Here is a 15,857-nt window from a genome sequence, read left to right on the forward strand (position 1 = left end):
CGACTGCCGAGTCCCACGCCATGACAAAGGTGCGATTCCCACATTGCTCGCACGGTGCGCCGTCCTCGCCCAGGCTGACGCAGCCGCGTTTCCTGGTGGGCCGATGATGTGGCTGATCATACACTGCGAGGTGCGAGTTTCTCACGATTGGCAGTTGCTTCGACCAACGTAAGTGCTCCGCCGCCGTCTTTAGGCGATGAGGTGGAATCGTTTCAGGAAATTCTAGATGAAAGGCATCAGACGACCTTAGAGACAGTCGCCTGTTCGCGCTGAAAGCGATCGAAGATTGCCAATCGTCGAGGTAGTAAAGATGGCGGAATAGAAACTCTATCCCGTTTCTTTTGCTCCATTCATTGTAATTCCAAATAATCCATTTTGTATCGATGGACAGATTTGCAAGGCATATTCCATGTCGGTTCTTCACACGGAAGAAAGAGCCCAGGAGAAAGGTGTGGCAATTTAATGTCTAGTGAGAAGCATCATATAGTGGCTGGCGAGACGGTGGTTGGGAAAGAGGATGACTTGGGGTGGAGATAGGCACGTAACGAAATCAGAAATCAACACCAAGGGAATTTTCGCGATCCAAGAACGCGAAAATTCTACACCGACCGCGATACCAGAAGCCTCAGATGCAAATTTGGGGCTCCAGACACCAAGGGATGGATCCAGGAGCGTCGCGCCGCAATCATGTGTTTTGGAAATTTCTGCCATTTATTAACATCTTTCGCCAGTCCCCTACTATACAGCGCGTATCCGTGACCGATCGGGTCGGGACTGTATGTATAGAATGTATAGAGGAAAACACGTGTCGGGGATTTAAACAAATCACCCAGGCAAGTTCCAGGTCCAAGTCCTGGTCGACCTACTGCTGTAAACTTTTTGCCGCTCCTCTTTTTCTCCTCCAGTTCTCATTGTTTTGTTTGGTAGCGAGCGGGAGCGTGGAGTGGTAGCGAGGTCGTGATGGGCCAAGGATGACGCGATTGTTGGGATAGACATCTGGTACACAGTAAACTCCAGCGTGTAAAGCTGGTCCCTTTTGCCTGGAAGGCGCTTCTCATGCCCGCCGACCGGTGACAATCCATGGGCAATGGATCGCGGGAAGTACATGAGACTCGCGCAGCCTCTGAACAGGTTTGAAATGACGCAAAGATCCATCATCGTACCGCTCGCGGAAAAGCTTCTAGTCGGGAGCAGATTTGTTTGCAGGTCGAAAAGTATTGTTTTGGCAATGAAAGCCCGACTCCAATGCGATTTGGAAGACTGCTTGCTTTCTGACCTCTTCCTAGATATCAAGTGAGGCTTTCAGCGTGGCTCTCATAGCGGCCGTGTGCGTCGTGTCAGTGCAGTACGGATTGGTCTCCTGGCTCGTGCTTTCCATGAGTGGCAGCCTGTGCAGATAATCATTGCCCTGCGTCGCTCAACTGACCTAACCCATCCAGGCGGGGAGAAGAGCGGAAGAGTTGAGTTTGAAACCGAGGGACCTTGCGTGAGAAGTTACCGTCTGATTGACGCCACATAATCAGGAAATCGTTACCCTGCGCGAGAGTATTTTTGTTTATCAATTGCTTCGAAGGACTGAGTTGACCTTTGTGAAGAAATTGATGATTAGTCCAACACGACATCATTCCAATCATTGTTTCGGTAGATTCCAGCTGCATTGAAAGGAGCTATCCGCAAGTGTTGCAGTCGACGCGGAAGTAGCCAGGTGACCTGGAGATCTCGCACGATTCGTTCATGCACCTTGACTCGCGAACTCATCTCTTGCTGCACTGGCGATTCTTCGAAATTCCCTCGTAGAACCGGTTGACCGCGGAAAGCCCATGCGAAGAGCGCCAGCAATCGCAGTCGAAACGGAAAAAAGTGAGGTGTAAAGGGAGCCGAAGGCGAGGCTGGAACGAATGCCGGGATCAAGGCGGACAGAGAGTCTTTTGTATACGGCAACTGTACCCCAGGTACTGCGTGCATCAGGGTATCATGCTCGGCCCGATCCGACAAGAATGCCCGAGGGCAGCCGACCATTCACAGATCGTATCGGTCGCCAAGGTCCGGTAGGGACCCTGACAAAGAATTTCAGGAAGTCGGTGTGCTATGCGATCTGATGTCCAGGGTGGATAGGACAGCTTGCTTCGACAATCGATCACACGTGGTAGATCCAAAACAACGATGCGGAGACGGTGAGATACGAAGTGCCGTGGTCGTGGAGAAAGCTCGAGGTTCTTGTGGTGGAGCGCCTTTATTCTTGGACGCTCCAAGTACTCCAGCCTGCGCGGGCACGTGTTACACGAGAGCCCGTCCACTCATCTTCTCTTGGAACTTCCTGACCACCGTGATGATAGGCGCGAGTCCGGGCGTCAGGGACCAAGCCACTCGCCTACGGACTGTACTTCGGCCCGTACGGCGCGGTGTGGACCGTCTCTCTTCCCCATCATTCGGACTGGAACAGCAAACACCATGACTAGAGAAAGAGGCTCCGCCCAATAGCGGCATCCACGTGCAGCGCGGAGCATGTCCAGACAAGAGTGCCTCGGCCCCTATCTGCTCAACATTCGTATTTGCTTTAGTTATTACACCAGATCAAATCTGGGGCAGCGAAGGACTTACCTCTTAATTCATCGAATTGCAACTTGTCGGTCTCTGAGCTTGTCACTTTTCCCGCCACCCGGTTTGTCCGCATTCACAGCCGAATCATTCAAACCCAATTTTCCTGTCCCAGAACCATGGAACAAACCCTCGCGACGAACCAGTCTCTGCAGCCGGTGAAGCGTGTGGCGTGCAACCGGTGCCGCACCCAAAAGCTCAAGTGCAACCCAAACGGAGAGGGACGAGGCTCTCCATCAAAGTGCATTCGCTGCACCAAAGCAGGCACATAATGCACATTCAGCCCGCCGAAGAGAGTTGGGAGGCCGCGGACAGCTCGCACATCAAATCAGCCAGAGAAGCGCAGAAAGAGGACGAATTCAGTGCAACGAGTCAGCCCACCACCCGAAGTCAAGAAGCAACTCGGAGCAGACGAGGAGGACCTGGATTTGCAGCAATCCCTGCCTCTAGAGCAAAGCGATGGACTTTTGGATCGACCGGAGCCAAGGCCCGAGTTTTATTCTTCGGGCTTCGACTTCCCCATCGAGAGCCACGAAACTTGGGAGACAGTCATAACTCCAGCGGCGGATGATCCGTTGCTAGGTTCCGGGCCATTCTGTCTGGAATTCGAGGAAAGCAGCACAGCAGGAAGTTCCGACAGCTCAAACTTCTCACCCTTTTACGGCGATCTCAGCGCAAGCGATTCGAGCCCAACGAGCACCGCCGCAACTTCAGACGACATGGCTCCTCAAAGCCTCCCTTCGCGCATCGATGCTCACAAGCGCTTCATGCAAGATCTTTCAGAACTTGGAATTGGTCTGTACGCCGAGATACACGAAATCGAAAGCTTCGGTGCTGCCGTGGACGACAAGTTCATCAGCAACGTGGTACATGGCGCAGCCAGGTTCCTCGAGATAGTCACATCCTACCAGACTTCTTTCAGCGGAGACAGTGTTGCCGAAGAAGGTTGCCATTCACACTTCGACTTCCCGGAAGCGGTTTCAGAGCACAGCATGTACACGGGCGCGAGCCAGGCTGGATCGAAGCCATCAGCTTTCGAGCTGGATACAGCTGGAATCTTTGAGGTCCTCACGCCATACATCCGCCTTGTACATTTGCACAGTCTCATGTACACCAAGTTCCACGAGTGGCTTCTTTCCTGGCCGAGCAAGGGGGCTCAAGCAAACGCCATCTTTCCGAGTCTGAGCGTCGGCAATCAATCTCTGGGAATCTCCGGGAAATTCCAGGTTGAGTTGTTCTTGCGATTCAGTCTCCACATCCTGGGTGAGATAGAGATGAGGCTCGGTCTGCCTGCTGAAAGCAGCGTTTGTGGAGGCTACAGCACCGCAGGTGCGCACGGAGAGGTGCTAGGATCGTCGGTGTCGCCGGAGGTTCTGAGGATGGCTTTGAGCATTCTCGAGAATGGACCGGGTGGGATGAGTACAATGTCTCTGAGAGAAACGCTTCTTCGGATAAATCAGTCACTGAAAGGAATCAACCCTTGATCTCCTCATAGCACTTTCAATCGCACCAAAATTGCACATGAAAGCATCTCACCGAAGCTTGATCTTGCCTATGTTCCTCTCCAAGTGATCGGCACAGTCCGGCCGCCATCATCCTTCGGGGGAACGCATCGAATGGGAGGTCCTCTTCTTCCGAGTGACACGTTTTGGCCCTCTGGCTAAGCAAAGATTGCCTCTGCAAAATGGAAAGACGACCGAGGGCACTGCGGAGGCCTTTGGTGCGCGAGCCCTTTTCGGAAGGTACGTCGTCTGCACAGTTCAAATAGATGACTGAAGAGATGAAAACCTTGATTGACCTGTCAGTAGGACGTGCCTACAGTTCGCCGTTCTTGACCTGAATTTACTGTACCTCGCTCCGCGGTGTTGCCCTAACCAGATTATCTCCCATGTACGCCAGAGCCTAAACCCACCGATGCAAGGATATCACAGCAACGATACACGCCGAATGAGAAGCTGAACGCATGATGCACGAATAACGGTATTGCGTCGTGAGGCCTCTAAATGCGCAACGCTCTCCGTGATCTTCATAGAAGTTGAGAATGAGGACGTCGGTAATAAGAAACGTCTCGCGTTGATCAGTTGAGAGCCGTGTCGTTCAATGCAACACAAACGGCGCCGCGATGATGACCGTTGTATTGGCGGATGATTGACTGTGAGCTCAATTCCCAGAGCCGAGCATAGTGATCGGAGCAAGCTGTGACAAGATAGGCAGAATCGGCACTGAAAGCGCAATCCCACACCCAGCGTTGGTGTCCATGAAGGGTCGTCTCCAGCGGGAAAGCGCCGGGCTCGCGTTCGGTTGGTAGCTGCTCCGCACCAGTGACATTGTGCGGTTGGTTGGTATCGACAGACCAAATACGGGCCGTGTGGTCCGCGGAACACGTCGCCAAATGGCGCACATCGGGAGACAGGAGGACGCGAGTGATGTACGTGTTGTGGGCAACAAAGCGACAGACGGGCACTAGAGACGTAACGTCACGATCCTGAATCATGCGCCAGACGTAGACATTGCCCTGATGCTGTCAGAAGATAGTCTCGTAGTCCCGTAGAGTCTAGGTACTTACAGAGTTGTTGCCAGCACATAGCATCGACCCATCGCTAGCAACAGTGACACTCGCAACCGCAACATCGTCCTCGGGTATCAACTGATGGGAGCACTTGTTTTCGCCCAGGTCCCAAATCCGAACGTTGCCGCCGCGGTCGCATGAAATCAGCTCGCCTTGGTTGGGATGGATGACGACGTCGTTTACAGCTATTCCGCCGTGGCTGTAGTTGCGTTGGACGCTACCGCTTCGCGTGTCCCAGATCTTTACCGTCCCATCCTCAGAGCTCGTCACCATCCATTTGCCTTCACAGTGAAAGGCGACGCCAGTTATGTTGGATGTGTGTCCTTCGAAGGTGAGAACCGGGTTGGGATTGCTCGACTTGATGTCGTAGAGCTTGACAGTGTGATGGCCAGCGGCAGCGAGAAAGCGTTTATCAGGCGATATGCACAGGCGGTTGACCTGAGAGTCTGGGTGCGGAATCGTCCGAGAGCATATGCCAGACAGCGCTTCCCAAAAACTGCAGGTTGGGTCAGGTCAGCGCGGGATTGCCTCGAGCTTGAGAGATTGAGGGTTGAGCCTCGTACCGGATGGTGTGGTCGTAACCCGCGGTGCAGAGGATGACACTCATGCCTGCGTCCGAGCCTTGTGGCCGTAGACAAGAGTAGCTGCTGGACTGGGACGGTCACCAACAGTGGGTTGCGGTTGACGCGATGTTGCCAGAGAAAGATGCGGGCAAAGGTGCGGAGCAATCGGGCGCCGTAGGTCGACGTCAGGCGCGTGGGCAAGGTAAGGCGGGGGCAGGAAGACGGACGGGATCTAGCAAAGACGGGATTCCGCAACATCGGTCCGAGACGGTTTCCACGGGGTCTTAGCGCACTAGCGCCGGAACTAAGCTCCGTCTCTAGATATGGGACCTAATGACACCACGCGGTCCACCACTGTGATGCAGCAATGTGGTTTGCATTCACGAATAGTTGTTGGATGTCGAGCAACCACGGTTCGCCCATATGACTGCCTTGGATTTTTCCTGCAGACCAACCCAACAGCTCTTGTCATGTCAGAGTCGCATCGCTTCAGGACCAGAGCTCGATGATTTGGCCTTGCTTCCAGGCAGAATAGTTTGAGGCAGAGGCAATGCGTTTTCTCAAGATACCATCCCGTTTTGAAAAGGCTCATCGCCTGCAATCTCTCCAGCTTTCAACCAGAACCGGTTGAAATATCGAGCTCGCAATTGGTAACCCCTGAACCGCCCGGCGGGCATCCATATCCCGTCACATAATCTGATGATTTTCACTTTTACAACGGTCTCAACAAGCTCACATGTTTTTTGAATGATTCGCTCGTTCAGAAGATGCAATTTGGTTGATTGCCATCTGATATTGTGCTCTCCAAGGCAAGGATGTGTGAAATCTCCAATCATTTCGGCTTGCTGCTGATGCTTGTCATGTTTTGCCCTGAGCAACTCGAAGTTTCCTGTCAACGTCCACTTGAGCTTTAGAGCCCTTGTTGGCACTCTTACTTTGCAGGCTGACCGGAGAAATCGCAGCACTTGCCGGCCGTCAACTGTGGTTCCCCCAACCCGACCTGAATTTGACTTCTGCCCACCCACTTCGGACTCATCAGATGGCCCTGCACATGCCATGATTCTACTTCTGCCCACCAATTAGTCCGTGATCTGTAGCGAACCGAAGAGTATAAGTACCTCCGACCCCATTGCTTTACTTCCCCGTCAACCAACACTTCTAAAGCTTTGTCGCAATCGAAGTCCTATCATGAACAACTCCAATTGCAACTCCCATTGCAACTCCAATTACAACTTCCATTTCCAACTCCAGGGCAGCATGGATCGCTCACGCCTGCATTATCCTGCGATGGGCCATCAAACGTCTGCCAACACCAATCTGGTAGACAACAACAATTGGGTGGACAACAACGATCAGTTTTCCTCACGGCAATTCAACTCACAGCCGCTCAATTCACAGCAATCCAACTTGCAGCCGCTCAACTCACAGCAATTCGACTTCCAGCCGCTCGACTCACAGCAATCCAACTTGCAGCAATTCAACTCACAGCCATCAAACTTGCAGCCGCTCGACTCACAGTGGCCTGATTCACAGCAGTTTCTGCAAGGCTCGCACCTCCAGGGTCTCCCATCGACCATGGGTTCTCAGCCTCAGGGAAATACCCCACGGAGTCTTTCAAAGTCGCAACCATTTTACTCCGGATACTATCCGAGCTCTTCGCCACCAATGGAGTCGACGGAAGCAAATGCCTGGGAACAGCAGCTACTGCTGCTGCAAGCACAGCAGCGTGCCAGCAGACTCCAGTCGCACGGGCTCTATCCTCAGTCCGGTAACCCGAACCAGGTTTATAGCCACCGGCCAGTCCAACCAGTCCTGCCCATGCCCCAGCCATATGCTCGAACTCAGCAGCACAGCTGGCCCATGGAATCACACGCTCCCCATTCTGGTGGCGTAAATCAACTTGGCTTCCAGCAGTCAGTTCAACCAGTCCTACCCCTGCCCCAGCCCTTTGTTGGAACTCAGCAGCACAGCTGGCCCGTGGAACTAGACGCTCCCCAGTCTGGTGGCATAAATCAACTTGGTCTCCAGGAGCCAATTCAACCAGTCCTGCCCCTGGCCCAACCATACGCTGGGACTCAGCAGCACAGCTGGCCCGTGGAACTGGACGCTTCCCAGTCTGATGGCGCAAATCAACTTGGCTTCCACCAGCCGGTCCAGCCGGTCCAGCCATCACCCCAGACCCAGCCGTACTGTCAACCTCAACAGTACTGCGGGCTTGCGGAGCAGGTCACACAGCCCAGTGCCGCACGCACTGGTGACAGTTCGGAGAACCCAATCTCCGTAGAGAACGATGGCGCTGAGAATCCCGTGGTCCCCCAATCCACTGCTGTGGATTGCGAACCCACCAACACGACTGCTCCTGCGGTTGTGACGGCGCCCGCGCGCACCCATGCTCTGGGTATGTACTACGAGGTCACTGCGCTGATCCAAGCCCAAAAGTGGGAGGCCGCACCACTTTCGTTTTTGCGGGAGACGCTTGACAAGGCCGTCCGATACTGGCCCGGGGTGTACGACTGCGGGGAAAAGCGTTGGTTTCTCCACAGGCTCCGTCCGGAAAGCTTTTACTGCGTGGACCGGTGGGGAACTGAGGACAATACTTGGGGATGGCAAATCAACCAACGTATCAAGGAGTACGAGGAATCCGTCGCTAGAGAGAGGGAAAGTTTACTGGTCGCTCCAATCAACGGTGCCGCGCCGGTCAACAACAATCAGCGAAAAAGGATCAGAACCAACGACTCCGACGCCGGCAGCGAGTCCGCAGCTAAACGGGCAAAGAATACAAACCAGTCCTCCGCTCGCCGGCCGTTTTCCGAACCCACACCAGCAACGGCCGCTCCCAAGAAGTACGCTCGCAGAAAGTCGTCTGCCCAAGTGGCACCCAAGAGAGCCAGCAAGAAGGCTTGTGCCCAAGCTGCCACGCTCCAGGCAGGGCGCAGGGCGTCTGGGGAGAACAAGACCAGCAACCAGCCCAAGGCGCCCAGGGCTAGGCGCAACATGAAGTCTGGCACTGAGGCCGTAGCCGACCTTGCACCCGTCTCAGTTGAGACGTCTGCTGAGCCCAGCGTAGAGGTAGAGACGTCCGCAGCAAGCCCTGCACCTGTGGCAGAAACTGCCGCAAGCCAGGCTTCTACCGAGCCTGACGGCAAGGAGAGCGGGGCGGTGGAGGTCACGACGGCGGATTCGGTGCCTGCGGAAGAGAACGACTGCTTCTTGGATGCGCTTTTTGAGGAGGAACCAGAGCCTCTCCAAGCGCAGACGGATTTCCCGGCCGAAAAGGAGGCCGCTGTCGAGGAACCATTGCCTGCGAAGGACGTCGAACCGGAGAACATCGAACCGAAGGCTGTCGAATCGGAGGACGCTGAATCGGATGATGAAGCCTTCACAGCTGAAATTGAATCTCACCTGGCGGATTCGTACAAGGAACAGGGCTTGTACGAGGTGGCAGAAGACGACAAGGAACCTTTTCATGAGCCGGAACTTTCTCATGAGCCGGAACTTTCTCATGAGCCGACCGGTGAAGTCTGCCTGGCCATCGACGAGGAGGAATCTTCTCATGAGCCGACCAACGACGTCTATCTAGCCGTCGACGAGGAGTCCGAAATAAGCGAGGAGGAGTAAGGGTCACCAGCGATATCTGAGCGCTGCGGATTGAACCCATCCGAAAAGACCACTGGTCTCTTCCTTCTACACGATCAGCGACGATCCACCAAGCGGAAAAGCACTCTCGAACCTATCCACTGAGCTAAACCAGAGGGCTTCGACCTGGGCCTGGTCCCTCGAGGGAGGGATGTACGAAACTCTCCGGCACCTCCACCACGACAAGGCCGTCCTCAACAACTCCGAGTACAACGGGCTGGCCAATCCACTCTGCAGAAACTAGTGTTGGCAAAATTTTCAAACCCAGGTTGCGTTCATCTTTCATTTCTTTCTTGGCGTTTTCAGCGGCGTGAAGCGTCGGCGAAATTGCAACTCATCCTCCCATTTGATACCCTGATACAGCATCTTTTGATTTGGGCTCCTTTGAGATGGCGTTTTTGGCTTGATATCCACAGGAGCGGTTTGATTGTTTGTCCAGAGTTGTGCTGAGTAGCACAAGCGGCATTCCTTGATATTTTTGATAGAGCGTATGAGATATGATGCACTTTCAAACAATTTTCAGAAGACTTCAAAACTTCTAAAATCTTCATTGCTCTGTGAGGAGTGAAATAAGTGCAATAGATCTGCTGCTCACTCGTCTTTGAACGTTGTCATCGACTTGAAATGGTCCTTGAGTCGTGGAAGTACAAAGCTATTACCTTTACCCTGTCCATGACCTTGTACTGTGAACGATTCGAGACAGATGATTTTACGATCGGAAGTGTAATGGGTGACGCAGCCATAAAGAGGGCTCCAGAAGGGCTCGGGAATGGTTTCGATGTCGCTCTCGAGTTCGTCCAGCTCTGCAACACTGACCTTATGAATCTTGATTCTCTTTGGTCCATCGTCTTTTTGATTGCAGAGCTTCTCGTAGATGGTGTCGTCCCACAACTCTCCCAAGATGCGTAGAGTACGAATAATCCGGTCTGATGACCACGTCTTGAAGTCAACATGCATGTCCTCTTTGGTGATTTTGGGCGCATGTCTGATACGGCGACCTTTGAGCTCAGCCGATTGGTACCATTCCACTTCTTTCAACGGCGGGACGAATGCTCGACTACGAAGCGCATCAACTAGCATAGAAGCCCCAATGGGAGCCAAGTGACAGGATAATTGCGCAGGAGTGCAGGTCTCAGGGTCCGGGATATCGATACCAGGATATGGAGTTTGCTCGAGGATCGTACCTCGATCAAAGTGAGCGTGATGAAGCGTCTGGACTGACACGCCAGTCTTCTTGTCCCCCTTGAGCAATGCATGGAAAAGCGGCGCTGGGCCGTACAAATCGGGCAGGAGGGACGGGTGAACATTCAATCCACCGTATTTTGCGGCATTAAGGATCCTCGGAGGGACAAAGAGACCAAAAGACACGGCGATGATCAAATTGAAGGCGGTGGGAGGAGTCCAGCCGGTAAAGGTGTCGATCACGTGTGTGTCGAGACCAAGCTGTTGGGCGGCCGACTTGATTGGAGCTGGGACGATTAGCATCAATTGACGAACGGCTTTTTTGCCCACGCTGCACCTTCACGCAGTATTTTGTTTCCTCTTCCGCCGAGCTTTCCAGGCCGGTGAGCAACGTGGAGAGTGTCTATCAAGTCCGGATTCCGTTGGTGTTCTTGGTGGACAGCTCGCAGCGAGGCAACGCTGAAATCGTCCGTCCCGCAGTAGAGGATGCGCAGCGGTTCAGAGGTCTTGGAAGTCGAGTAGTGTGCGCGCGAGATGCGCCAAGCTGCGACCAGGCGCGGAGAGAGACATGGTCGGATCATGGCGAGGGTTGGAGGTGAAGTTCCAGTCCGGGAGCGGACAAGCACTGGTTGTGTCGGTGTCTGCGGGACGAAGCGAGGGCGGCAAAGAAACGCTCCCGGTGCGGCTCCAGCGACGATCATGCCATCATCACAGCTTCCATTGCCGGGTTAAAGCACAGCCAGCATGGTACATACGACGTTTTTCCACGATCGCCTACGTCTTGTGTCTGCTCTAGACGCATCTTGTCGTGCCTGTGACGCCATAGGCAGGCGAGAAGCCTGACCGCCGCGTACCTGACGAGGTAGATCAACGACCTGGGGCCCTGGAAGGGCCATCGCCGCAAACCCCCAACGACTCTCTTCCTATCCATATACCATGGCCGCCAAGGTGGTACCCGCCCAGCTCGCCTTCTTAGCCATCTACTGTCCCTCCTTGGCCTCTTCCGACGAGACGTTTCGCGACCAGCTTTTGTTTTACTATTCCAAAGCGGCAAAATCGCGAAAAGACGCCAATGGCGACGCTCCCGAAGCCGACGACGCCGCGCGCAACGATGAGCATATACGGTTGCGCCAGATAGGCCTCGCCCAGGGCATGGTCGACTTTGCCCGGTATGTGCTGCCGTTTCCGCCTGTCGACATTTGTGACTGACCGCTTGCCAGGAGCTTTTCAAATGGCGAACCCGTCGACCATGTAGATACGGAGAAGTCTCGAATCGTCTTGCACGAGCTGGAGAATGGCTGGTGGGTGCTGGCGGTACGTTCATCACCCGCTACATCGAGTTCCTCTAACTTTACAAGTCCATCGACCTAACCCGCCTGCCGGCGCATTCAACCTCTTCGAAGCCTACCGACTCAGGCTCACCCTCTGCATCGCCCGAACTAGAATACTCGGCGCGCGAGGTCGCGCCTCCACGACTTCTTGTGACGCAGATTCTCAGGGCCCACAACGTGTTCCAGCTCCACCATGGGCCTTCTCTGGCCGATCTTTACAAGCGTCTTCCGCGACAAAGGTTTTGCGCGATTTTGGACAAATTCTGGGCGCGATTCGCTGGTGACTGGGATGTGCTCATGCACGGCAGTCCAGCTACAGACGTTTACAATGGAGTCAAACTGGCCGCTGGTGGTGAGTTGGGAATGGGCGTAGGAGAAGAAGAATGGGGCAGCGGCGAGAGAGACGTCTTTGAGGATTTCGCTACGCGGACAGACGGACTCGTGGACATGGTCATTTCGCGTTTTGGGGAACCGTCCAAGGACTTGCAGAAGTCCGACCCAAAGGCCACTACCAACCTGAGAAAATCGATTGCCACGCAAATACCAGAACCGTGGATGGGAGCAGGGATGGATCCCGAAGCTGGCGATGGAGTCATATTTTCTGGCATGGGAGCCATCTCGCGCTGCTCCCTGCGGGATTTGACAAACTGGATGCAATGGATATACACGTACGGAGAGCACGCCTATGGCGTAAAGGAGAATCCAACATCAGGTCGGCAAAGACGGAGACGGCCGCCGCGCGCTGCGAGGAAAGCCGAGCGCTCGGATAAACACCAACGTGCAGTCTCGCAAGATAGTGGACGAAGAGCCCCAGCCAGGACAGCAAGCTCATTGCCACCGGGAATCCCGCGACCAATTGTCACGGCTGTGGAGCAATCACTAGACCAAGCATCCGAAGCTGCTCAAACAACTCGACGGGAAGACGACGCAGAAACCGACCAACAGGCGCCAGACAAGGATAAGGATACGTGGATGAAGTATCTGACTTTAGGTTACGGCTCGAACTGGAATGGAAAGAAATCCAGGTCACAGCATCAGCGGTCCCAAAGCACACACGCGCGTCCGCATGGCGACTCGGAGAAGCGCAACAAAACGGAGGTCCAGCCAAACACTCCACCCTCTCGCGAAATGAAAGACAATCGCATTTCAGAGCATATCAAACGAGAGAACGGTGGGCACTTCTTGATCGGCTTACAGAGTAATCTGGATGAGGACACCGTTGGTGGCGAAGCAGCCAGCGACGCTCCAGCAGGGAGTGGGGACTGGGAAAGCAGAATGTTGATCAGGACGGTCCATGTCGAGGTGAAGCATGATAAAAAAGACTTCGATCGAAGAGCGTCGGAAGCAACCGTAATACCGGGGAAGTGGGAATTCCAAAAGCTGCGGGTAATAGTCTACGTCGTGAGTTCCCCAGAATCCACCACAGACCGTCACTAGCTGATCAATTCCATAGCACCGCCCATTCATCACGACTTTACTTTTCGCGCCTCGCACCGACGCCCTCTCATATCCCGCATTCTACCGCCACCTCCACAGCTACCTAGCACCACTCCATAAACCCCTTTCCCTTAGTACGGCCCCTGCCCGCGTCGCGGCCCGTATTGCTGCCTCTTCATATCCATATACCGCAGCGGCTAGCAACTCGAATCAGCCCATCTACGATCTCGTGTACGACCCTCTCCGGATGACGATTCATAGCAGCATCCCAAATATTCCACAGCCAGGAACATTCAGCGCAGAGGGTCTCTCGCCGGCGCGTCTCCGCGGCGGTGGCAGCAGTCCCTGGACTCGTATTGAAGCGCTCAACGTGCACGCGCAGATTTTGGCGACACTTGCTGGCACAAGACGCTCCCCGCATGAGATTGAGCGCACGGCCAAAACAAGCCGTGGGTGGTGGCTCGTATGGATGCGTCTGCCACCGTCAGAGGACACTTCGACAGATGATGGTCTTCCACCAGCTTCCTCAACCCAAGTGTCGCCTGAGGCTTCCCCTTGGCTTGCGCCAGCATCTGACGAAACTGTTGCTAGCATGGTTGATCGCTCGCCCTCGAGTGCTGGTGTGTCGGGCAACGAGATCACAGGCGAAGATCACCCCGCAAGCTCGACAGATGCCGTACGAGATGTTCCTCTTCCCTCGAAATCTTCTTCGACTCCATTAAGATCGATCTCATCTCCGGTTGCCTCTCCCTCCCCTCCTGCATCGGTCTCATCTGCTTCTTCGCCCAGCTCCGACTCGACCGATGCTTCCACCATTAAGCGGCCCAGCGTGATCCACGAAGAGTCCGGGCCCGTCCTTCCCACGGCCACGCTGCGCGAGGCCATTCTAATCCGTCGCTCGCGCGACGCTCCCGGCGGCAGTGGTCACCGGCGTGGAGTCAGCGGGGCAGGTGATGGTGGAAGCGGCAGCGGGAGTCTCTGGCCATGGGGATTTGGCGGCAGCAGTGCAAGCAGCGGGAATGGTCGCGGCGGCGACGGCGCTGGGGGCGAGATCAACGACGCAGCCGCAGGAACAACAGGATGGGGTGCCCGGGGGTTGGTCGAAGGGGTTGGCGTTGACGCACGAAAATACGTCGAGGGGTTGTTGAGTCTGAATAGATAGGGGGAATCGGGGCACAGGCGCTCCTCGTCGAGCCTGCGCCTCTCTTGCATCCTCGGATTCGTAGCATCATTACCTAATTACCGTCCTCTTCAACCTGGGAAATACAACATGGTATCGCATTGCTTCTTTCCAGCCGCGGAGACGGCCGGCCAACTGCATCGTAGTATCAATTGACGGACGGATGCTTCGCTACGCAGCTGTCTGACGGGTGCAACCGCAGCTGTACAACGCTCTTATCTCTGGTTCCGCTCAGCCAACCAAGCCAAGGACGGCCTGTTGCTGATACAGAGTGAAGCTGCTCCTGCGCCAACTGGTGAGCTGGAGCAGACGTCGGGAAATACAAGCTGCTGTAATAGTACATGTATCATGAACATGTGGCAAAGCTCGCCTCTAGAGAAACAGGAGAGTTGAGTGAGGCAACAGAAGAGCCTCTCTTGTAAATATGTATGTACATACGAAGAAGAAGAAAAAGAAAAAAATGGGGAAAGGACTGAAACAGTGCAACTCTGGTCAAGCTAACCTTATGCGCAACACATACATATTTGTTCAAGGCCACAACTATGTACCAAGTTCTCACACACAGAGCTGGAAAGCGAAAGTCTGGAGTGTCTGAACAAACTTCTACTTGACGCTTCTACCTCAAGAGTGACCAAGGGGCGCCTGTTCCGTTCGGAATCAAGGCTCGTTCCAAACTCCCTCTTCCTCCACAGCCCTGTTCGCCATCAAGTCGTCCACCTTGCAGCGCAATCGGGGAGAATGCTCACGAGCGCGCTAGCGTCCTTCTCCAACCATTAAGTGCACATGGCGCACAACCAAAATAACTACCAGTTGAACTAGCTAGTAATAAGGCGAATAAGCACCAAGCAAGCAAGGAAACAAGCTCTTCGCCTCCTACATACCTACCAACCCACACCACTCGACACCCAAACGCATCTATGTATTAGCCAGAATGTACACAGCTTCTCCCTCCCTACATCGCAAACCGGCTACCTACCTAGCCAGCCAGCCAGCCAGCCAGCCAGCCAGACACATCACCAGACCCACCCTACCTTACCCCACCCAGCCCTGCCCTACCATACCTATGCCATCGCCTTTCGCCTGCCTGCCTGCCTGCCTGCCTGCCTGCCAGCCAGCAGCTTCGCGCCGCAGCACCATCAGATTGGCGCGATACGCGACCACCTACCTCTCTGACATGCATGGCAATAACCAGTAACCACCCAACGAACGAGCGACCTACCTACAGCTAGCTCGGAAGAGCTAGACTAGCCGCAGTTGAAAGCCTGCATGGTGGTGGTGGTGGTGGTGGTGGTGGCCACCAGCCTACCAACCAGCCTACCTACATACTGTCCCAACCTACCATACATGGCGCCTACAGACGT

General features: G+C 54.6%; 5 protein-coding genes across 5 annotated transcripts; 3 read left to right on the forward strand and 2 right to left on the reverse strand.

Annotated features, from left to right (window-relative positions):
* Window positions 1-2,717: 2,717 nt before the first annotated feature.
* Window positions 2,718-4,082, forward strand: J3D65DRAFT_655620 (uncharacterized protein; the record flags this gene model as incomplete). Its single annotated transcript, XM_066802496.1, has 2 exons — window positions 2,718-2,839; window positions 2,882-4,082. 2 exons carry the CDS (start codon window positions 2,718-2,720, stop codon window positions 4,080-4,082), a joined length of 1,323 nt encoding a protein of 440 aa, XP_066658542.1.
* Window positions 4,083-4,675: 593 nt separating this feature from the next.
* Window positions 4,676-5,774, reverse strand: J3D65DRAFT_547996 (WD-repeat protein-like protein pop3; the record flags this gene model as incomplete). The annotated part of the gene is made up of 3 exons (XM_066796883.1): window positions 4,676-5,113; window positions 5,165-5,663; window positions 5,731-5,774. The coding sequence occupies 3 exons, from the start codon at window positions 5,772-5,774 to the stop codon at window positions 4,676-4,678; spliced, it is 981 nt and encodes a 326-aa protein (XP_066658543.1).
* Window positions 5,775-6,918: 1,144 nt separating this feature from the next.
* J3D65DRAFT_600025 (uncharacterized protein) lies at window positions 6,919-9,348 on the forward strand (the record flags this gene model as incomplete). The annotated part of the gene is made up of 1 exon (XM_066797944.1): window positions 6,919-9,348. The coding sequence occupies one exon, from the start codon at window positions 6,919-6,921 to the stop codon at window positions 9,346-9,348; it is 2,430 nt and encodes an 809-aa protein (XP_066658544.1).
* A 609-nt stretch (window positions 9,349-9,957) lies between these two features.
* J3D65DRAFT_644130 (putative methionyl-tRNA formyltransferase family protein) lies at window positions 9,958-11,129 on the reverse strand (the record flags this gene model as incomplete). The annotated part of the gene is made up of 3 exons (XM_066802134.1): window positions 9,958-10,259; window positions 10,281-10,835; window positions 10,886-11,129. 3 exons carry the CDS (start codon window positions 11,127-11,129, stop codon window positions 9,958-9,960), a joined length of 1,101 nt encoding a protein of 366 aa, XP_066658545.1.
* Window positions 11,130-11,232: 103 nt separating this feature from the next.
* J3D65DRAFT_613131 (uncharacterized protein) lies at window positions 11,233-14,836 on the forward strand. Its single transcript, XM_066799086.1, has 4 exons — window positions 11,233-11,717; window positions 11,769-11,862; window positions 11,907-13,280; window positions 13,333-14,836. The coding sequence occupies exons 1-4, from the start codon at window positions 11,485-11,487 to the stop codon at window positions 14,476-14,478; spliced, it is 2,847 nt and encodes a 948-aa protein (XP_066658546.1). The 5' UTR covers window positions 11,233-11,484; the 3' UTR covers window positions 14,479-14,836.
* The last annotated feature ends 1,021 nt before the right edge of the window (window positions 14,837-15,857 follow it).

Source organism: Phyllosticta citribraziliensis (genome assembly GCF_038025025.1).
Source record: "Phyllosticta citribraziliensis strain CPC 17464 chromosome Unknown J3D65scaffold_2, whole genome shotgun sequence".
Lineage (NCBI taxonomy): Eukaryota > Fungi > Ascomycota > Dothideomycetes > Botryosphaeriales > Phyllostictaceae > Phyllosticta > Phyllosticta citribraziliensis.